The 23,609-nt window shown below is 34.2% G+C and overlaps 1 protein-coding gene across 2 annotated transcripts; it reads left to right on the forward strand.

The window, feature by feature from the left end:
* The first annotated feature begins 1,052 nt into the window (after positions 1–1,052).
* LOC113120665 (protein lin-28 homolog B-like) lies at positions 1,053–23,609 on the forward strand. 2 transcript variants are annotated; one of them, XM_026290629.1, is made up of 4 exons: positions 1,053–1,249; positions 4,732–4,883; positions 16,038–16,225; positions 23,130–23,609. In XM_026290629.1, the coding sequence occupies exons 2-4, from the start codon at positions 4,806–4,808 to the stop codon at positions 23,401–23,403; spliced, it is 540 nt and encodes a 179-aa protein (XP_026146414.1). In that variant the 5' UTR covers positions 1,053–1,249; positions 4,732–4,805; the 3' UTR covers positions 23,404–23,609. The 2 variants fall into 2 exon arrangements, with proteins under 2 accessions (XP_026146414.1, XP_026146413.1); XM_026290628.1 differs by lacking the exon at positions 1,053–1,249 and adding an exon at positions 3,815–4,108.

Raw genomic sequence — 23,609 nt, forward strand, 5'->3', positions numbered from 1 at the left:
CTGTTGAGTATTAGCTATGTTGCAGTAAAGATAGCTAATAGCCTACATGAAGCCAGTTCATTTAGATGGTATTTTTTTTTTTTTTTTTTTTTTTTGTGTAACGACCAACCCAGATAAAATAATAATAAATACATATAAATGAATCAATACAAGCTTTCGGTTTGTTTAACGGGTTATTTTTATGAACCGAAATCGAGAAGACAAACATTTAAACTTTTTTGTTGTTAAATGTTCTTTATTTTATACATATATATATATAAGCATACTAAAACGTTGTCTTTTGCATTTTTAAACAGAAACAAAGCTGATAATAAACCCGAAATCTAATAACGTTTTAAAACGTTTTTGCAACTTAATAGAAACGAAAAATATAGCCTAATGTTGTCTAGCAAAAGAAACAACTGATCTCTCTGTCTCAAATCTTTTTGTGTGACAAAAATGTTTCCAAAATTGCGGCAAAATTAGCAATGAACGAGCTGTGAAAATGAAGACACTGCATAGGAATTTATAAGAAAATATTTGAACTCTTCAGTTTATCATATAGTGCACATAAAACTGTTTTTTAAAATGAATGAGATTATAGGTCAGAACTGTTTTAAGAACTAATTAGACTATAATTCGAATATCGTGTGTGTTTTAAATGGAATAAGTCCTTACCTTCTAATGAAACCTCAGTTGTATTGGTCTTTGTAAGAACAACTGATGTAGCAGCAGCCTTCACACGTGTAAAACTGAGAATGAGATATTTAAAAATATCCTCCCCTCATACTTGATATGTACCTGATTATTATCAAATTAGTTTAAAAAACGGTAGGGTTTGTATTGGCTCCGGTGGATAATTTTGGAGAGATGGAGGATTGAACGAATGCAGCATTAAACCAAAAGAAAGGAGAAGAACTGAATAAACTCTATTGACAACTATGCGTTTCCTCAGGGGTTCAGCTGAGTGGGGGTCGGTGGGTGGATGGGTGTTTGGGTGAGGTGAAGGTGGAGGATCTGAACTGCTCCAACAGACCCTTCAATCTGTTGGGTTTGTAAGCACAAATCACCTCAGGAAACCTTATTCTTCAAACTCACTTTATTAATGGGTTAAACTGGGATCTTGTCTCCTAGGAATATTGACAAAACGATTCCAATGGAATTAGTTTAAAGGGATATTTCTATATTCAGTTTGGAGGGAAAGTCCAAATAAATGGATAATCCAAAGGCCCAAGGGAGTGATTTATTCAGTATGTGCATGGAAGTTCTTGTAAGTGATATTCTTATTTTTATATTGAGCTTATGAATGCACAACAATTAGTGGACCTTTTTGCATTTCAGTGGCACCTATTTGCAGAGTGCTGATTTAAAAGATAATTTCACATGTGGGAAACATGGTGTTTGAATATGAGTTAGGATTTGAAGAATCAGTGTGTAAACTTTGCTCTGACAGAGAGAAAAAGTTTGGTTTGTTTATTTAAAAAGAAATCAAGAGATCCTTCAGGCTAAACTTTAAATGTTTAACTCTTGCCAATCAAACGGTTTAACCCTTGCTAGTGAACAATTCAGGATTGAAACACGTTTAGTGTGTATTACTGTTTAATCTCCTTTATGCACAGTTTTACATGTAAATTAAATTGTAAATGTGGGCTGTTTTGTTATGGATTTAAACATAGCTTTAATTTCAATTTGAGGCATTCATGACTACTACATAGGCTATATAATAAATACGTGGATTTAGGAAAGTTTTTAGAGTGTTGTTATTGAGTCCAGCATTAAACTCAACAAGTCTAAATCAGTTAGCTAATATTTATATGTATTATCCATCGGAAATAAAAAAAATAACGTTTTAATAACCTGCTGATGAATTAGCCTACGCCTCGCTTTTGCTTGTTTTTTTTCTAAACTCTACACTTACAAGCGAATTAATTTTTTTTTATTTATTTTTTTTACTTCAAATCAGTATTCCTCAGTGCTGTTGATTTCAATGCCTCTCTAAAGTCACGCGGACCCGTTTCATGTTTCCAGTAGCTAGATATAAACCACCGAGGAACATCTTTATTTATCGGTCTGTCTGGCAACTTATTCGATGTTTGCGGACTTTAACGGGATCAAACGGGGACATTTAGGGTGTGTCCGTGACCTCGCTGGACGTGTTTCCCGGAGCTCGCGGGGCCGTTTTATGAATGATGGATGGGAAACCCTCGTGCAGGAATTGAGAAACTCCATAACATCTGACACCGGTGACCAGATCCGTGACCTGCGCCGTAATGGCACGACCACCCTCCATCTCTTCCACACACCAGCAAACACACACACAGCATCTCCGACAGCAGAACTGGTGCAGGGGGTGGGGGATTGGGGGCAGGGGTGAATTCCGGAGGGTGGTCGGCATCGATGGGTGGGTGGGTTGGTGGGGGTGGGTGAAAGGGGCGGAGCGTAGAAGCGTTGTGGGGGTAGTTGTTGATTCACTCCTAGTCCTCCGAAGTGTTTTCCCTCTGACTCAAAGACAGAGAAAAACATCCTCTGCCAAGCCATCAGGTTTGATCGAGAGCTTGTCAGAAACGTTCACTAAACGAATGTCTTGTAGAAACGAAAACATTACATTTTTAAAACAAGAGACAATTATTTTACTTGTCAGTTTTCTATTAGCCTAATCTTTTCATTTCAGTTTGTTGGTTTATTACACATTTTACTTTTTTTGTTGTCGTTGTTGTTGAGTAGGCTACTGTGCACATAGCTCCAATTCAAAAGAACACAATAAGCACAAAAACAGAAAAAGTCTTTGAAATAATGATTGCATTTCATCCGTTCCATGTTTCCATTTTTAGAACATTCCATTAGACTGTTACATTTTGTGTTCATATCAATGTGCATGTTTACCATGTTTAATTACTTTAAATACCAGGAAAAAAATGGGGCGATTTGCTATTTGTTGTTTTTTGAAGCCTATTATTGCTTTATTTTCATGAATCAACAGATCATGTAGTTTGAAGGTAAAATATTCATAGACTACTGTTGCAATACAGTATACCTATATTTTATATCTGCATGTTTGTTTTTTCTAGATGAATCACTGATGTATATATATTTTCAAATGCGCAAAGCTGATGTAAATCCATGTGTGAGGGCTTCTAAATCAGTCTCATTGACATCTGTACTGCAGCACACAACAAATGCAAACTGCAGTGTGTTTCAACAAACGATAATTAGCTAGTGATGATCTCATTTCTCTTGAACTATAATATGGAATATTTTGGAAACGTTTAAACAAAAGCAAAAAGGCAGCAGCAACAGCATAAGAAAAATAATATTTTTAGTAAATTTGAAAGGAAACCAAATGCGTGCATAATAAACCTTTCCTTATTTTTGGTTAATGACATCAAGGTATAACTTAAAACAACTGTTATATAATAGGCTAAGACTATTATTGCTCTAGCCTGCAGTTTATTGGCTACACTTCCAGAAAAAAACTACTACCCTCTGTATACTACCATTCTGGAAAACTTTTGTTGTTGCATTTCGCTACAGCAAGCGTTAAAAATGAAGCGTTATACAATTATTTACTTTCATAAGACTATAAAGTATTATGACTGTGGTTACCAGCGGTTGGAATTTGGTTACATAATGCATCATTAAAATTGTTACATATAAATAAAATAAAAACTAAAACTAAAATGCTGGACTTGTTATGGTCCCTCGAAAGACTTACAGAGCACGCAAACAACTGATTTTACTCGTCATAACACGAGTTAAAAAACTGAACCTGATGCTTTTACGTGACGCAGCTGTGGAGCTGTAGTCCAGCCCGGTTCCGAGTCCGCTCCCTCTCCCGGGCTCACGGAGGAGTCACGTGTGCAGGGCTGAGAGCGAGCGAATGAGAAACGGAGAGCGGGAGAGAGAGAGAGCGAATGTGCGAGGGAGGGAAAGAGAGAGGGGATACGAGATGTTAAAAGAGACATGACAAAATATCCAAAAAGGAGACGCACGCCGTACCATGCGCGCTAAATTTGTGCCCGCTGGAAATCGAGATGTCGGATCGACGGTGACGCGCATCACCCCATTTCACGGAGGAAACGATTTCGCTGGAACTTTGGAACGGAGGGTCCGCGGGGAAACATGGCCGAAGGTTACGATGCTTTTTTTTTAATTTAACGTCTCTTTTCACGCGAACTCATATTGTCCATTGCGCTTTGTTTACGTTGTTTGTACGCGTGAAGAAGAGACGTTTGAGCCAGCGGTAGTGGGGGGTGGAAGCGAATACGGGGGGGTGGGTAACGTGTGCACACCTGCCCCACGCCAGGCGGTTCACATACGGTAGATGTGCAAGAAGTTACATAGTGTAGCTACTAACTAGGTACATTGAGCAACCATGCACTGCGACAATAGAGACAAAAACGTCTCTACTTTTCATTGAGTTTCTCCAGTTTTCCAGAGGGTGGGTTGTAGATAAGGGTGTAATAGTGTATAGAAGGTTAAGTTACCCAAATGCAAAAGTTTAACTGTCTGTCACTGAAAACCTCCATATAGGCCTATTGATTTAATATGAAGAAAATGGGGCGTCTGTAGCGGTGGTTATGGCCCTGGTTCACATCGTTGCATTGAATGCATGTTGTTGAGTTGGGGGATTTCCCTTTAGAAACGCTGCCCACGCAGACCCACGGTCATTGTATACACACCGAGAACAAAGTATAGGCTACATCTCAAACATATGCACACAACATCATGGGCTTTTCTCCTTTGACCGCACAGGAGGGCCGCGCAAAGGTGTCGGGTCACCGCAGATTCTGGCTGGCTCGGGTTACTGCAAGTGGTTTAATGTCCGCATGGGTTTTGGCTTTATATCGATGACCAGCAGCGAGGGGAAGCCAGTGGACCCTCCACTGGACGTGTTCGTTCACCAAGTAAGTCCTGTAATGCATGTGCTGGGTTTCAGCCGTTCAGCTCCTCTGACTCTTTTTCACGTTATCTGTCGCATCTCATTGACATCAGCAGCAGATGTGCTCGAGGAAAGCAGAAGTAAACATGCGCGTGTTTTCATCCTCTGTCACTTTAAGAACGCCAAAAACGCATCTTCACTCTCCATTGATATCACCAGTTGAACGGCGTATTAGTAGTAAACACGGAGGTATTTACGATGCAGCTCTTAAAGGAACCTTTATTAGGACGAGAAGAGAGAGTAGCCTGCGATATTGGCGTTTATTCGCCTCATGCACACAGGAACATGTCTGATAAACCTGCCAACATGTCGGAAAATGTGCCACACGGAGCACACGATGATCAGACGGCGCTCACAACCAGACTTTTGAAAAATGGCAAGCGATTTCGGTGTGGACTGTTGTACTGAACATCATGTGCTCTCGTGTTTACAGGGGTGTAGTTCAGCCCCCATTCACAACATTTCGTCTCCTTCTCATGGACATTCAGAGCTAAATCAATACGGACACATGTACTAAACCGGAAATTATCTCCTTTCATCATTTTCCAGGCTTTCCACGGCACCTTAAAATAGCACACGCAGACGTACAGAACAAAAGCAGAGGTTTCTTCTGAGTTCTGTTAGCACTCGAGCTCACTGGACTGTTGTTTTGATTTCATTTCTGTTACAGTGTGTTCTTGTTATGTTTACTGCTGGATGTTAATGAGATGTTAAAATGATTCCTGGTATTAAATATTTCCATTGTCCCAAAACACATCTGCATAATCCTTTAAATCTGAAATTCAACAACATAACAGCTAGTTTGCACAGGAAACAAGTATCTATCTATCTATCTATCTATCTATCTATCTATCTATCTATCTATCTATCTATCTATCTATCTATTTTTTTAAAGAATTTAAAGACTTGTAAATATCTTGAGTTATTAAAATCACAGTTGTGCATTCTTTTCACAAATTCAACAGTATTTTAATAATCTTTTAATATTTGTATAACCAAATTACAATTGCTGAAACCATATGTATTTATCTTGTTATTTGTGTTTTTATGGATATATTAGACATATTGTTTTGTTTAAAAATACAATTTTGTTTAATTAGAGTATAACATTTGAACTAGCACAGTTAAGGAAATTGATAGCAGGCATTTGTAAATCTGTACTGAATTATTTGAAGTGATTTAAAACAGGCAGTTTTACACTGTTATCTCTGAGACTGTTTTGAGCCAAATTTTTTATTTAAATTACAATTTTGTGTGGATGTGATTTTTTGTGCATGATCTTAAACATGAACCTCTTGTGCTAGTAGCCCCTAAACCTGAGTGCATTCTGGGAAATGCAGTTCTCAAAAAAGACAAGCAGCAGCCAGATGCACAGTCAGACTGTTATGTGTGTCGTTAAAAAACGTACTGATAGCATATATAATATTATATATAATTGAGGCAAATGGTTAGAAATTAGCTTGTTGAAATCAAATGAAATCTCCACATCTGTAGTTGCAAATTCAGCAGATTGTCTCCTGAATTATCTGTTGAAATGCACAATAAATGCACTAGTTACTCTGTGTTGTAAAGCACAGGTTAAACCATGCTGACTTGATGATAAATGTGAAATCTGTGTACATAGGTTAAACATGGAACATTTCCTAGCTTGGATGCATTAGAGTAGTTATTATAAGAAAGTCTTGTAGTAGTAATAAAAAGTTTCTGATAAGCATGAAGTAAACAATTGTAACGAATGCATTTGGAAAACAAAGCCTGCGTTTTCCTTATTGCATGGGAAAGTGTATTGATTAGAGTCGTGTTTGTCATCGGGAAGAGCTGGTTGGTTTATTTTTTTGTGCAGTCAATCCTGTGTCTCCATTACTGTATATGAAAATCCTGAAACCAGCAAACACACAGTGGCTTCCAGAGATCAGGGTGTATGATATAATGGCGTAATTTGCATAAAACAATTTAATTATACCAAATGAGTTTTCACTGATGCTTTTACATTTACTTTGGTGCTTTATCTTTTCACAGCGGTGTTGCATGAGCAAAATACCATATTTTTACTCATCCAAGTAAGCAAATCATTATCTGATATTCTCAAAATGCGTAAATATATAAGTATATCACAGGTTAGCTGCAGTATTTATTTGTATGTTTTGAAGACTCGAGCTAATTTTAGCATCATGCAGATGCAGGTCAGGATGTTGAGGCTGCTTGTGTGTGTTAAACAGACTCATGGCAGAAAAGGCTGTAATCCATAATGTCTCTGATAAAGATTTGCGTTTCGCTGCCATGCGGAGGTTTATTTGGATTCTTTGTGTCTGAATGCTGCACGTACATGTGCCTTCATGCTACATTGAAAATGAAAAAGCTTTTATCCTGCGCAGGGTGTGTGTTGTCTACGATGTGTGATAAGCAGAGTGTATAGCTGATTATTCCTTTAGTGTGTGTCTAAACCTGATATTATGTAAAGAAACAGAATGTTTCCTTTGGCAGTTCATCAAAAAAAAAAAAGCCACATTTCTTAACAAACAAGAATGAACTGTGTTGTTTAGCACAATACATGTATGCATTTGGCAGACGTTTTTATCCAGATTGTTATTGTGTTTTTTATCAGTCCATGGGAATTGAACCCATGACCTTAATGTAGCTATGCAGTGCTGTTTGCGTAATGTCTGCCTCAGAAAATGATTTCTTTCCCTTTTATGAGAAATTTTAAGCCAAAACATTTTTTGAGATAAATATTTGTTATTATTTGCATATTATATTCTGTTTATTTATCTGTAGGAGTTACAATAAATTATTTTAAATATGAAATTCTATGAATGAATCAGCATTTCATATGAATATGTAATCAGCATTAATTTATTCAAATCAAGATTCAAGATTTTATTCGTCACATACAAAATTATATATAGCATATATTATTAGTATTATTAGTATTCAGTTAAAAAACTATTTTATATATAAACATTTATAACAACAATAATTAAAAATTTAATCTTTAAAATTTGTGATGTATTAAACCTGATGAAGCAGTCACATTATGCATGCACATTAATTTTTCTTTTACCTATGGTGCATGTATATGTTTTTTGAACCAAAAGTTGGCTCCACTTTATTTTGAAGCACTTATGTATAATGCATTATTAAGTTATTCATAATGTAAATTATAATGTGTTATTTTTTAAAGGTAAATGTTAAAATGGATATAATATTTTCATATTCCTTCTTGCATCTGAAATTGGACATTTTATCATGTTCTAATCCATTTATACTTTCTAAAGGTGTAATAATGAATAGATAAGCATTAGAATTGTGTTTACAGTTATCATTCAATGCATCATAAAGTGCTTTTACAAGGCATAATTAATGCATTAAAATACTTTTTAATGCATTATATATAAAGGCTTTAAAGAAAGTGTTACCTTTGTTACATTAGCCTCCTTTCATGGCACCAATACATCAATACAGTCTCCTCATTGAAACACAGCAGTGTTTCAGATCTTCTACAAATCCATGAGCTTTTTGTGTCAATCCAGGACAGGAAAAAATGTGAATCAGAAGACAAGAGAACGCGCGCGCGTGTGTGTGTGTGTGTGTGTTTGTTTGTATGCGTAAAGAGGATTTCTGTGTGTGTGTGTGTGTGGTGGGGGTTGGGGTCCTCTAACATTCTTTAAAAGAGGAATTTCGTTAAAGACAAAAAAGGGAAAGGAGGCGTGGCCTTGGCCGGCCCTCACACTCCGAATCAACGCACTGCAGTGTGTGTGTGTGTGTGTGTGTTTCATTAGGTGCTTTGTGTTTGATTCTTCCGAATGCTGCACCTCCTGCAGTGTTTGTGCGTGTGTGTGTGTCTAACCGCACGAATACATGTTGTTGTTTATAAATGTGTCACTGTGTATGACTCGATCATTTCATCTGTTTCTACACTATTAAAAATATAGGGTCTTTATTGGTTTTGATGGTTATATGAAGAAGATTTAACATCAATGAAACCTTGCCGTTACACAAAAAGGTTCTTTAGTGGGAAAAGGTTTTTAAAATGTTAGGTAAAAATGGTTATTTAAGAACTGTTGGGTATGTTCTTCTGAACTGGTATGATCAATAAGGCAGAGACTGGAAGTTTTACATTTGAATGACTTTTTATATCTGTTGCTTACTTTGCTATAGATTGTGTCCAAATTGATCTCCGAATGTGAACTAACTCTGACGAAGCCTTTATGCTGTCATTTCCCTTAATGAGAAAATGTTTAACAAAAACTTATTGATATAAATTGTTTTATCTTTATTAATTTGAATTTGAACTTTATAACTTTAAATAAAATAAAAAAATCTTGTATATTGACCACAATAGGTTGTTGGTTAAAAGTAGTCAATTACACTGAGCTACAATGCCAGATTATACTATAGCTCATAAATTGTAAAAAAAATAAATACACTTACAAAATAAAGCGTCTAACTGGGGTTTTGCACAGCAATGAAGAACCATTTTGGGTTCCATAAAAGAACCTTTCAATTAACAGTTCTAAAAAGACCAGTTTTTTCTTCTTAGTGTGAAGAACATTTAAAAGTTCTAAAGAATATTTTATTTCCACTTTAAAGAGCCTTTGGAGTAATCAAAAAGTTTCATGGATGTAAAAGGTTCTTCATGGAACCATCAATGCCAATAAAGAACCTTTATTTTTATGAAAGTATAAAATAAAAATTGTATGACAGGTTGAAGTTGAAGTTAGAAGTTTGAAGGTTGAAGTTTTTAAATATTTAATCAGCATTTACACTTATTTCTCACGTTACTGTAGCTTAAAGGCACATTTATCTGTAGAAGTGTGTAAAATCTCCCTTTGAGGACAACTGAGGACAAGTTTGACTGGAAAAATGATTTGTAGTGTACATTATATTTTTTAATTCTAGAAATGCTGTTCTTGTAGGCATGGGTTGTGCGGTATGTCCTTATTTACATAGCTAGTCAAATATGTGCGTGTGTGTGTGTGTTGTGAGGCTGAGATGAAGCTCTCATCCAGACTCCTCCTCTCACACACATGCTGCTCTCTTCATCCTGTGCTCCATCCGTTTGTTGTTTAACTGCTGATGCCAATACTGATATCTAGAGCGCAGGATGAAATATATGATAGCAGATGTCATGCACCAATCCTAAAGTTGGCACTTATTTTACACAGTAAATAATGAAAGTTGAAAATGTTTATTATGTGAAATCGACATTTGTAAACAGATTTAAGAAGAAACTAAGAACTCCTTTAAATCAAGCAAGAGACAAGTATCTAATATTATATGTGGAAGTGTAAAATCTGTGATCTAATTCAGGTTTATAATCACAGGATTATGAGAGCTATAATGAATATGTACATTTACGCTGATTCCTGTTACACACAATGTTTGTGCTCTGTAACATATAAACTGAATATGTTAATGTTTGTGTTGTCATTTAAGGAAGTGTTGAGGGGTTTAACAGCCAGAAAGCACTTAACACTATTAATAATAATTTGAGTTTTTTCAACTGAAGTTAAAACTGTGATACAAACCAACTAATAGCAATAATAGCAATCCCTTTAATCTTGCCAGTTTTGTAATTTAAAGGAATTTTACAAAAGGCATTGTGATATTGAGAACTCAGGAAAAACAATAAATTAATTACAAATTAAAACAAGTTTCTCAAGTAACTTTGTTTGAAATATTTTGATTAGAGAAACTAAAAATGCAGGAACAACTGGTAATGTTTTTTATTTGTTTTAATGCTTTTAATTATTGTTTTTGATGTGTATAATGGACTGTAGATTTTCGTTTATTTTTTACTCTGTGTTGTGATAGTTGCGACAAAACAGAAATTAACTTGATTTTATCTTTAAAATGATTGGGTTTATACTGAGTTTAATATTTTATTTAGTATGTAAGACCCATAATGAGGAGATGAAAATGCTGTATTACAGGAATGATGCCGAACATGTTATGAATGTAGTTCATTATCTGCCTTAAAATCTTTCTCATTAGCTTCTGATCTCCTTTTATCCTCTGCTCATCTTACTCTGTTTTCATCTAAACTTTAGTTCTGTTTTACTTGAGCTTTCGTTTTCTGTTTTCTCCATTATTGTCTTTAGTATTCTTTCTCACTCTCTGTATCTTGTTTTGTTCACTGTAATTTCTTTTCTTTTTTCTTCCAGAGCTCGATCTCTTCTGCATCCTGCTCTTTTAGACTCCATTTCTCCATTTGTTCAGTTCTTCATGTCTCCATCTCAACACAAGCTGCAGGTCACATGACTTCCTCTTTCAGCTCTGCCCATATATGGAGTGAGTGTGTGGGTGGAGCCGCTGCTGATCTGACACAAACAAATGCTCACTTTCCAAGAGTTCAGCCACAGCTTTGTAGCACTGAAATCAAATTATTATAAATTTTTTTGTATTTTTGCAATGCATTTTTTAAATGCATTTTTTATCAACACATTTTTTTAATAATCTAATTTGATAATCTTATTAATGCTTGACTTGTTGATTAATGTTCACTGGTGGAATTAGTTCTTGAATGAAATAATAAAGGCTCTGTTTTTTATTATTTTGCTAGTTTAATTTTAAGACTTGATTTGTGGTCTCATAATATATATCTATACTTGATTAAAATCACAAACTCATTAAATGATGTATCTTTTTTAAAGAAAACATCTGCCAAGAGCACAAATGTTAAATATAAAAGTGAATCCTGTTTATAATTGTTTTAAATCTCAAGTTAAATGGTTTGGACAGAGAAAAAAAAGGCAACATAAACCAGATACCAAAAGCTATGATTTCTTTTACTTTTTCATACAACTGTTTGTGTTTGCTTTTCAAATATAACGAGCTTTCGGTAAAAGACAATGAGCTACATTGTTGTGTTTTATTGTAATGAAGAAACACAAAAAGTAACAAAACAAACCAGGACAAACAAACATAAAATGTACTTTTGATTCTGTTTCTATTTGTTTTCTGTGCATTTGTTTTATTTTTAAGCTTCATCATAATTCAAACAGACATGTGAACGTCTAAATCATCCCTTTGATCGAATTATTTCAGTTCTTGTTTAATCTTTTGTAATTCTGTACATTCACACTCATGCAGAAACAATGTGTTCATCTTCAAAGGCATTTTTAAAATGTAAAATTAAAGATAGTTCAGTCAGACATAAGCTGACCGTGTGCCTGCACACACACACACACACACACACACACACAAACACAGAGCTCATTTCCGGCTGCTATCAGGAGTGTGTGTGGAGTGATGTAGTGTGTGTCAGCAGATCAAATACTGTGTGAACGTCTTGTAGTCAGAGCAGAAGTGTGTTGTTAATTTAGCGCAGGGAAACGGGATGCCTGTGTGTGTGTGTGAGTGTGTTTGAAGGGGGGGTGGGCAGAGGTCAGAGGTCACAGTGAAGGATGAAAACATGTGGAGGAGGGGTGATGTGCGATACGTCCGGCCCTTTGGTGGCGCTCTCTGTATTTCTCCCTCCTGTTCTCTGTCTTCCGTCTCTTGAGTTTTTTTTGCTTTTTTTCCCCTGCAGTGAGCAGAACAGTGTGACACATCTTCTCCTGTGCTCTTGGATTTCATTTCTTAATTGTGCTTTACTGGATGAGTTCAGACTCCAGAAATGTGTCTGCAGCTGCATTGCTTCTCTCTGAACTTTGACCTGGAAATAGAAGCACACATTTGGTGTAGAAACGATTTTCACTCACAAAGAATTAATTACAAAGAATGAAGTAAAGCACTGAAGAAAGAGAAAGAGACAGAAAAAAATATACAGTAAGAAAGAAATAAAAATAGAAAAGAGAAAAAGATAGAAAGGAAAAAAAAGAAAGAAAGAAATCGACAAAGAAAAAAGAAAAGAAAAATATAGACTAAAAGAAACAAATAAGAAAGAAAGAAAGAAAGAATAGAAAGTATGAGAGAAATGAAAAATAGAAAGAAAGAAAAAGAAAAGAAAATAGAAAGAAATAAAGAAAAAAGAAAAAGAGAAAAAGAAATAAAGGAAAAAATTGATGGACAGAAAAAAAAGGACAGATAGAAAGAAAAAGATAGATGAAAGAAAGTAAAAGAAAAAAGAGACTGAAAGAACAAAAGAAAAAGGATTATATAATTTTATTTTATTAATTATTAATGGAAAGTGTTTACAGTTTTTCACACGACAGATCCAGAAAGAAAGAAAGAAAGAAAGAAAAAGATAGACAGTAAGAAAGAAAAATAGACAGAAAGAGATAAAAAGAATAAAGAAAGGAAAATAGAAAGAAAGAAATAGACAGAAAGAAAAATAAATATAGTAAAAATAGATGAAAGAAAAATAGACATATAGAAAGAAAGAAAAGATAGAAAGTAAGAAAAAAGAAAGAGAAATAGAAAGAAAGGAAAAAGAAAGATGATAGACGAAAGAAAGAGAGAGAAAAAGATAGAAAGAGAAAGGAAAGATAGATGATAGACGAAAGAAAGAAAAATAAAGGAAAAAGATGGAGAGAAAAAACAAACAGACAGATAGACAGAAAAAAGAAAGATAGATGAAAGAAAGATGAGAGAAACAAAGAGATAGATGGACATTCAGTAACACTGGAATAAATAATTTGATAGAAAATGTTAATATATATATATATATAATTGTAATAACAGGCAAAATGTAAATAATTATATTAATAAATAATATTAAAACATTCATATACAAAACAATATATTAATGTATAATAATACTGACTGATTAACTGATTTTTTTTCTTCATTATTACTTACAGATAGAAATATGTGTATCTATTATAAATATGTATTTGTTATTTTTGTGTGTGTGTGTGTGTTTGCCCAGATCTGATCCTGTTGATTGTGTTGTTTAGATTCATATTTCAATAGAACATATCTAATATATCTGTGTGTGAAGGGTTTTGCCCCTGGCTTTTCTCATAAATGCAGTTCTCTCTCATGCTATGGATTTTTAATTTCTCCCCGTCATAAGTGTTAAATCAGAATGCTTTTTGTGCCCATTATGTCAATTAATTTCCTACACGGCTGAATTAAACGTGCTGATATTTCAACATTCATCTTTCCAAAAAGTCTTATTAAAGCGTCTTGACGACTGTTCTCTGAGCGTGATGTTTCTAGAGGAATGTAAATGATGAGAATACATGTCAGCTGCGCTTTACCTCTTGCATTTGATGCATGCATTATGTTAGTGCTGTTTTAATTTCATGAATAATTGAAATGTAAATGGTATGATCATAGCACTGTCTCTGTGACAAGACCATGAGCTTTCTGGAGTTCATTAGTATTCATGTATTTGAATCACAGTTATGACTTAAATCAACGTTACTTGACGAAGTCGACTTGTTTGAATGTTTTTATTATTTTTTTATATATTGGAAAGCTCACAATCAAGCTTTATTAAATCACAAACAAATGTCTAAACATAGATACATATTCAGGATTTGCTGTTTTTGGCATAATCATAAACTAGTTGTGATCTGTGGGTTTTCTAGTATTAATTGTATTTAAATAAATTCATCAATTCAGCTCTAATGTGTGATGAAACAATTTTCATAAAACCAATGCTAAATAACAGATTCTGTGGTGATTTAACTGAAATGAACTGAAATCAATGCTTTAATAATTTCTGATCTTTTCTCAGGGTCTTTGCTTTTCATTTCTAATGATAGAAAATCGTATAAATTGAAGGATGGAATAAACTAATAAACACCTTGGTCACTGTGTGTTGACTGTGAATAATACATGTGATAAATGCTTTTAATGTTCCTCATTTGGATAAAAGCATCTGCTGAATGATTAAATACTATTTTTTTTCTGGCATTGAGCTTTATGTAGAGGATTTTTAATTAATTTTCACTCCTTAAAAGCTATGATTCACATTTGTTCAAATTCTATTTTAATGTAAAAGTTTACTTAAGTCCTATACATTATTTGTGGAACAAGTATTTGCAATTATATTTGCTGTAAGCATCTTGTGTGACAGTGGATACAGTTCTCCTAAAATCTCCAGAATATAAAAGCTGTAAACAAGAATATCAAATATTGTCGAATAACATATACTGTATATAATTAAAATATTGCTGAATTGTCTACTTCTATTGTGACTATTTTTGTAGTATTAACTTTTATGTCAAAACTAAATGTATTAGATTCTGTCATTTGGCAGTGTAAATTGTTCTCTAATATTTTTTGATATGTTTAATATTCTGACGTTCTGGAAAAGAACAGTTCAGTTTTACTACAAATGTTTAAATAGGAAATGTTAGTTTTCAAAATTGTGCATTTTTTGCAAGAAACATTTTAAAATGCAGGTTATTATTCTACATTAAATTACAATTTATGGATCTTGCTGTAGATATGACTGTGATGTAGCTCTTTGAAAATGTTTTAGATTTGATCCTATATATTAATCAAATGTTTTCGATTCTGCCAGGTGGTAGTTTACTTCAAATATTTAAATAAGAAACATCTGTTTTTCAAAATGAGGTTTTGATTTCATTTTAATGCAAGATTAAATGACAGACAGAAGTTGCTATTTCTGGTAAACCTTGTTGTTGAACATCTAAATACACTTCTCTCCCTGACAGATTTGGCTCTTTCTGTAGATATGACCAAATGTATTCAATTGTGTCAGGCAGCAATTAGTATTTAGACAACTTCACTAATATCTGGTGTGACTAAACTAAATAAATGTAAATACATTTATTTTTTTCATATTGCATATTTGAAAATTGTCTGTCATTGGCATTGGTTTAGTGCCTTAAACACTGGGTTTATTACACATATTTAAATATGACAAATTTGTTTTTAAAATTAGTTTAAAATTAGTTTTTTTATTTTAGCAATGAAGTTTATAAAATTGTGCATTTAATGCAAGTGGTCAAATGTATTTTTAAACATTGCTTTTAAACATTTTTTGCAATGCATTGCATTTTTAAACAAAAAATTTGTAAGATTGCTGTTGTTTTTTCTATTAAATAGAAAATCTCTCTTTTTAACATCTATGTATATCTTTCCATATTTGCCATGAAATGTTTTATTAGTTTTATTATTTAAAATAAATATATAGACATTTCTAGATGATATAAGTGTGTTTGTATCTGTATTAAATGAAGTGTGTGTGTGTGTTCAGAGTAAGCTGGTGATGGAGGGCTTCCGGAGCTTACGGGAGGGCGAGCAGGTTGAATTCACCTTCAAGAGGTCGAGTAAAGGTCTGGAGTCGCTCAGGGTCACGGGGCCCGGCGGGGGCCCATGCTCGGGCAGTGACCGACGCCCCAAAGGCAAGGCCCCGCCCCTCAAACGCAAACCAAAGGGAGACCGGTGAGTGCGCCGAGCATGATGGGAAGTGTAGTTTAATACATTTATTCTTTAAATTTATAGCTTGCCTTTAGCAGCTGCAGCTGGTCTTTATAAACCATTAGAATAAGTCACAACATAAGTCTGCTTTTAATAATAATTATAATAATAGGAGTAGTACTAACCAGTGTTCTTTTAGTAGCAGTGATTAATTGAAATAATTGAAACTATTGGAAGATCTTAATTAGTAAAAACGAATTTAAAATCAAAACTTAAAATACATGGCAAACTTTTCTTGTTGCTTTCTTTCTGAAAAATTTCTGATTATATTTTGTTGAATTTTTAAAGGTGTTTAATTATAATCATAATTGTGTGTGTGTGTGTGTGTGTGTGTGTGTTTACCCACAAAAATAGATGGAATCCATCTAAACACTTAAACAAATGACTTTCTGTTAAGGTTTCATTTATTAACATTGCTTTATTACATTATGTAACGGAAATGAACAATGAACAATTCTTCTACAAAATTTATTCATATTTAATAATGTTCAACTTTTTTAAGATCTAGCTGTTAAGATCTTGCACTGTAAACTAACATTTTTATTAACTAAAATGAACTATTGTTAATGAAATATATTTCATATTGTTAAATTATATTAGTGAATGCATTAACTATAATGTTAACAAATGAGACCTTTATTGTAACCTGGTTTGTAATTCAAAATGAGCCTAATTTTCGTAATAATATGAATAGATAATAATAAATTGACATATAAAATAGAGCCGGGGAATTATATAATTACATACTGCATTTAATATATTCCTTAATGTAAAATAATATATATGAATAATGTCATAGTTTAAGATTGATATGCAGACAGGATTATTCATCTAAAATCTTTTATTTCTATCCCACACAAGCATTTTCATCTCTCCTTTTCTCTGTATGAAAGAATCAGTTCCAGTGTTGATAATGCTCTGTGAAGCCACATGAATTACAGCTCATAGTTTTCAGTGTAGACGGCTCATAGTTTGGTTTCGCCAAACGCTTTTCTGTTCACGACTCATTGATTGTGAGTGTGTCTTCTACTTCCTGTTGCCATGGCGATAAGAGCACAAAAAATCTCTGAATAATTATTTTCAGTCTGTTGTGTTAAAGCTATTTATAAGTAGCCTATGTATATGTATATGCATGTGTGTGTGTGTGTGTTTATTGTATAGTCCATCACTATAGATGTGCTAACAAAAAACTAGACATGAGATGATGGAAGTTTTGTTAACACTCTCAGACCTGAACTGATGATTAAAAATTAATTTATGAACAATTCTTTAATCTGTCGGAAACTGAACCGGTATATTAGGACACAGCTCAATTAAAAAACTAAGAACCGTCAGACAGCTGATTTTATGTCAGTAATTTTCAGTGTTTTTGGCAAATACTGAAGATTTGCAGCTAAAATTTCAAGATCTTGTAATTAATATTTTAAACACATTAGTTTAGTTTAGATTAAAGGATTTCGTTTACCGGTTCTTTGTATCTAATGTCATAAGAAAAATGATGCTGTTGTTTTACGGTGTAAATTTAACTACACAATCTTTAAACATCTGATTTTATGTTTGTCGTGGCAGTTTTCCACTTCAATTAAAGGTAAAAGTCTTTAGAATATTTATGTAATAGTGTACATTCATACAGTCATTCTTTAGATTGCAAACAAGGAGGAAACACACAAACTCAACGTTTATATCTTCATCAAATGCGATCATAATGCATATTCCTCATATTTGTCCGTTTAAGACACCTAACTATGTCTTCCAGATGGGTTTCTAAGAACTGAATGCAAATCATTTTCTAAGTAGCCAGGACGTGGAAGACACTAAAATAACATTTCTGTCTCACACTTGTCTTGCACACATACACTAATGGATCTGTCAGCTCATCAGAAACTCAGAGAACACTCTTTAGTACAGAGAAGCAAATAATACAACTAATAATCTAAACTTTCAGATAGAAATAACATTTCCTCCAAACTCCACACTTTTATCATTCTTCGATAACCAAAGAAGATAAAACTACATCTTACACACTCTCTCAAATTGTTTTCTTTCCATGTTTTCCCCCAGAGGTCATAAATCATATTTTTCATGAGACATAGATATCTCAATATCTCTCAATCATATAACAAACTGGTTATGACTCTTTTTACACTTCTTCTGGGAAAGACTTGTATGAATCTACAATTTTATTTGTTCATGCATAAAATGTCCTCCTCTGACGAGGAACATACCAAATTTTTTCTAGACAAACTCTTCAAGAAATATCAAATGAGGATTCAATTAATCCTGCTCTGTGTAAAGTGATAATTACTGGTAGCGGTGATCAAGTTAGCCATCTAATAACCAGATCTAATGTTGATCAACTGCACTTTAATTCTCCTTGATACCTGATATTCCTTCCATCAAGAATCCTAAACTGGAAAATTATTTACTAATGTAATTTTCCCAGTTTTATCACATCTTATTTTCAAGCGATGGAAAATTAGAAACCGAATACCTCAAAGTAAACTGCTATAACAGACCTTTTACAGAGTCAGTTCTCAACAAGCTGATTCATTTGTATACAGAGTGTCAAATCTATCTCTCATTGACCCAGCGCATTGTGATTGGCCGATCACTGCAAGCACTCGTCGGAAATGTAACACCTCTTTCAATTATGTAAAGACAGTTAATAATGTCCTTAGTTTTACCATCAGTTCAAGCCCTAAAGATGAACAGAGTCGTGTGACAGACACAGTGATGAAGCTTGTATGTGTTTGCAGTACACAAGCCACGGACGGTAAAGACTGTGTGACCCTGTCTCTCCCTCACACACACACACACACACACACACACACACACACACACACACACACACACACACACACACACACACATGCAACATGCAAAACTCAGCATTTGAACAGTCAATAGCAAATACTTAAACTAATAACAAAGTATACTTCCAGAAGCTGATTCAGAAGCGCCAGATTGTCGTAGCAAAGTCAAAATGACCTCCTCTCCTAGGATCACCAAACGGTCCTCCATAAAATGCATTGCTGTTCTGTTCTGTAAATATTCCTAAATGCATCTTCTTTCAGAAGACCTCTTTCCAGATACACACATGACTGCTTCAACTGCAGTTACTGAATCCAAGCCTTCTTTTGGGGCGGCATTACGCAAATATTTCCACATAGTGATGTAGACATGTGGAGGCATGTTTGAAAGAGCTTCAGGAAGGCATGGCAGAGTCTTAACTTTAATAAAGAATATTTCTTTGGATTTGAGACTTCCGTCTTTGTAGCTTTACAGATCTTCTTCATGCACCAAGAGCTTGTAACACTCCAAAGAGAAAGGAAAAATTCTAATTGCATCATATGACCCCTTTAAAATCAACCCTATATAACACAGCTGTCACCATGAAATATTCCTGCATCAGTCTGTCTCCATGATCAACTTCCTCTTTCCTGAGCGGTCAAGGCACTAGACACTTGCTCTTCTCACTGCAGTCATGTCTCTCACCCTTGAGCAGACTACAGTCGGGTTGCTCTTTTTTGTCGAGGTTGCTGCTGGGTCAATCCTACACAAAAGCACATGAATCAAATCGAACATTTTTTCTTCAAGCTCTTCACCTTCCGATTCTTGACCTTTCTTTACATTTTATACATCTTATCAGGTCACAGATCTGCAGGAAAAAGAAAAGCAAGCAGTTGCTTCTTTGCAAAAATGCAGTAACTTCACAGAATACAGAATAATGCATATGGTGTAATAGTAAAGACTAATTGGTCTTCCTTGTTAACTCGAAACTAACATGACTGTGAGATGTCTGTTATATGTATTTGACTTGGTTTGGTTGCTGGTCTCGTTCTCATTCGAAGCACAATCATAGCATCTCTGAAATGGATCAACTTTTCACGCTGTCTCCCAGGGATATGAGATATCTTCTTGATGTCTGCAGATTATATCTTTTTATTTATAATATGACAATACTGGCATCTGTTTGTTTCAAAAATAAGAATTCATACATTTCAGGATAACAATATTGATCTACTGATCTTATTCAATTCTTCTTTAGTTTCAATCATGTTTCTAATATATCACCTTGAATAAACATTTCCTGACTAAACATCAGGGAACCCATGATGATCGCACATCTTCCTGTCGTTCATTTATAGCCATAGCCACATACACACTGCATTAGACGATGCGTGGGATTATCATGTTTCTTATTGCTTTGTTTAGTCTGAGATTTTCAGGAAAATTCCTGCAGGAAAATAAATATTCAAAAGACTTTTATCTCATACCTTTAATTTAAATGGAAAATTGCCACAATTTTAGTTCAAGATCATGCAATAATTGTCTTAAATACAATCATGAAATGAATATAACTCTTTAGTTGAATAGTGAACAGCTCTTTCTTTGCATGTAGAGTCTGAATGTCATCAGAAAAATTACAAAACCTTTAGACATTTGATTTCATGTCATTTTCTCAGTTAAAATACAGAAATATTACTTGTATTTTCAGTTAAATGATATGTAGCCTCTAAGTTCGAAAGCATGTAATAATTGTTTTAAATATAGTTATGATGTTAATAGAAATCTTTATCAGTGCATGCAAAGTCTGGATGTAATGAGGGAAATTATACTGTCAATATTTTATGATAGGCATGTGGTCATTTGACCATTTTCCATATTTTTAGATGTGAATGTGTGAGGAGTCAAAGTGATCAAAATGTCATTCATAAACATTGAGTTTTTTTGTTCAGTTGTGTCAGGTTTGTTCGTGTAATAGTCGGCTGTGAAGCTGTAGTTAATCCACTCTGCCACCTACAGGCTCAGTACAGTCACTGCACATATAGACACAGCACGACATAAGTCCAATTGAATCAATTATTTGTGTTTTTCAAGCAGGATTTGTTGTATGTCCGTATTAAACAACTAGTTTTAAACCATATTAACCACATTACATGTACTTACTATAGCAATAACAGTAAATGATGCATAATTACATCCAGTTAACCCTAACCCATGCAGTTAATTAATACGACTCACTTCTTATTTGTCTAATGACACTGTAAAAACACCACCTTAAAATACATCGTAACCTATTAAAATAATTAGATCCCTCGTAAATGCAGGTTGGGGCAAGTTGTCCCCTTTTTTATACAAAACATTCCGTTTCCATTGAGTGGTATGTTTTTTTCCCCCTTAAACGTATTGTTTTATCTATAATAGATATTTATACACATATATTTTAATACAGATATGCTGTGTCTGTGCACGTCATATAATCCTCCTTCTAGCTATTTTTCTCCAATATGAATATTCATTGAATATTAAAAGAGCACTAATATGAGAGACATGTAATAGTTTTGTAAAATTTAATTAACTCTTGACAGTAGTCAGATGTAATTTGACATTATTATTAAAAAAACCCAAAAATGAATGTAGAGTGCTGTGATCGACCAATCAGAATGAAGTATTCCAGAGAGCAGTGTAATAATATATCCCCCTCTCTCTCTCTCTCTCTCTCTCTCTCTCTCACACACACACACACACACACACACACACACACATTAGTGGAACTGAGAGATCTGATCTGATTCTCTATATTTAGATCTATAATGTCATTTCCTACTCTCTCATTTCCATGCACTGGAATTTCCTTGGCAACCAAAGGCTCCATGGTAACATACAAGGTTCCTGTTAACTACCATACAATTCCTCAGGATCACAGTCACTCAGTTCCCTCATATCTAACAAAAGAGCTGAGAACTGTATTCTTGAATCTTATTTGTATTTTTGTGGCTATGAATCATTTAATGGGTTTTTATGGTTACATTTTATTGTTCTATTTTTTTACTCCTATATGATTAAAACAATACTTATTAAATACTGTAGTGCCTATTTTCTAAGAAAAAAATATATATTTCTGAGACGGATGTTTGTTATTGGAGTCAGTTTTATCCTGTACTGCCCTCTAGTGACCAAAACTCGGAAAAGTCCAGCTCACATTTCATTCCAAAAAATGAAAGAAAATAATAATAATAATAATAATAATAATGTTTTGCATTTAAAAGCTTGTTTTAATAAATTTTATGTTTTTGGGGTGTATTATTTTCATTAATTAGATTTTTCTCCATTTTTTTTATTGATATGACAAGCATTATTAGAATACAACCATGATGCATACTTTATTATTTAAATACATTATATTATTAATTAGTTTGCATTCTGAATCTGGTTAGTGGTCTTATCTTAATGAGTAATGATCTTAATGACGGTTTCCACTTTCTTCATGCAAATCACTAATAACATAATAAACTGAATCCATGGTTATGTAACAAATACAAATTAATTAACTTTGGTCAAATGTTGGGAATAATTAAGTTTTTTTTTTTTTACTAACTTTGGTTAAAAGTTATGAATAAATCAAAAAGTCTCTTATGCTCAGCAAATTAAAAATATATGTATAATGTTCAAATAAATGTTATTCACCAAGAATTCAAAAAAAATTATCATGGTTTCCACTAAAATATAATTGACCATTTTCAAAATTGACAACAAAAATTTATTGAGCAGTAAATCAGCATATTAGAATAATTTCGTTGCATCACAGAAATAAATTCCATTTTAAAATACATTCAAATAGAAATCAGCTATTTTAGTATGTAATATTTCACAGTTTGTCTGTTTTTACTGTATTCTTGATCAAATAAATGCAGCCTTGGTTGAGCAGAGGAAACGTTTTTAAAGCTTTAAAAACTGATTTTTCTGATATAAACAAGCAAGATAAGTCCTGATTTCCAATAAATCTCCAATTTGATTAGTAAAATTTAGAAGCATAATTTCTGTAATGTTTTAATATAACGAAGCATTTTTCATCCCTCTGTAGGTGTTACAACTGTGGAGGTCTGGACCACCACGCTAAAGAGTGTGGCCTTCCACCCCAGCCAAAGAAGTGTCACTACTGTCAGAGTGTCACACACATGGTGGCCCAGTGTCCCCATAAGAGGGCGCTGTCCCCCTCCACGTCTCAGGACCCCCAGCGCCCCTCCACCTCCGCTCAGTCCCAGGAAGAGGGGAGCCGGTCGGGCTCGTCGTCCTCTCCCGAAGAAGCATCTCAAAGGGGGAGTCACTCCCGGAGCTGGAGGAAAAGCCGGGACTGAAAGCAACCGAAAGGTTCCTCATCCAGACGAAGCCCAGACCTGAAATCATCTACCTCACATGGCTGGGTCACAGAGGAGACCCTCCCTCCCTTCCTTCCTTCCCGTGCAGCTATGGTATCAGCCGATGGGGGTCATGCGTGTACATGCGTGTTCTCACTGAGAAATCACAACAAACTCTGCGACTGGTGTGTGTGTGTGTGTGTGTG

The sequence above is a fragment of the Carassius auratus genome, chromosome 20 (assembly GCF_003368295.1).
Source record: "Carassius auratus strain Wakin chromosome 20, ASM336829v1, whole genome shotgun sequence".
NCBI lineage: Eukaryota > Metazoa > Chordata > Actinopteri > Cypriniformes > Cyprinidae > Carassius > Carassius auratus.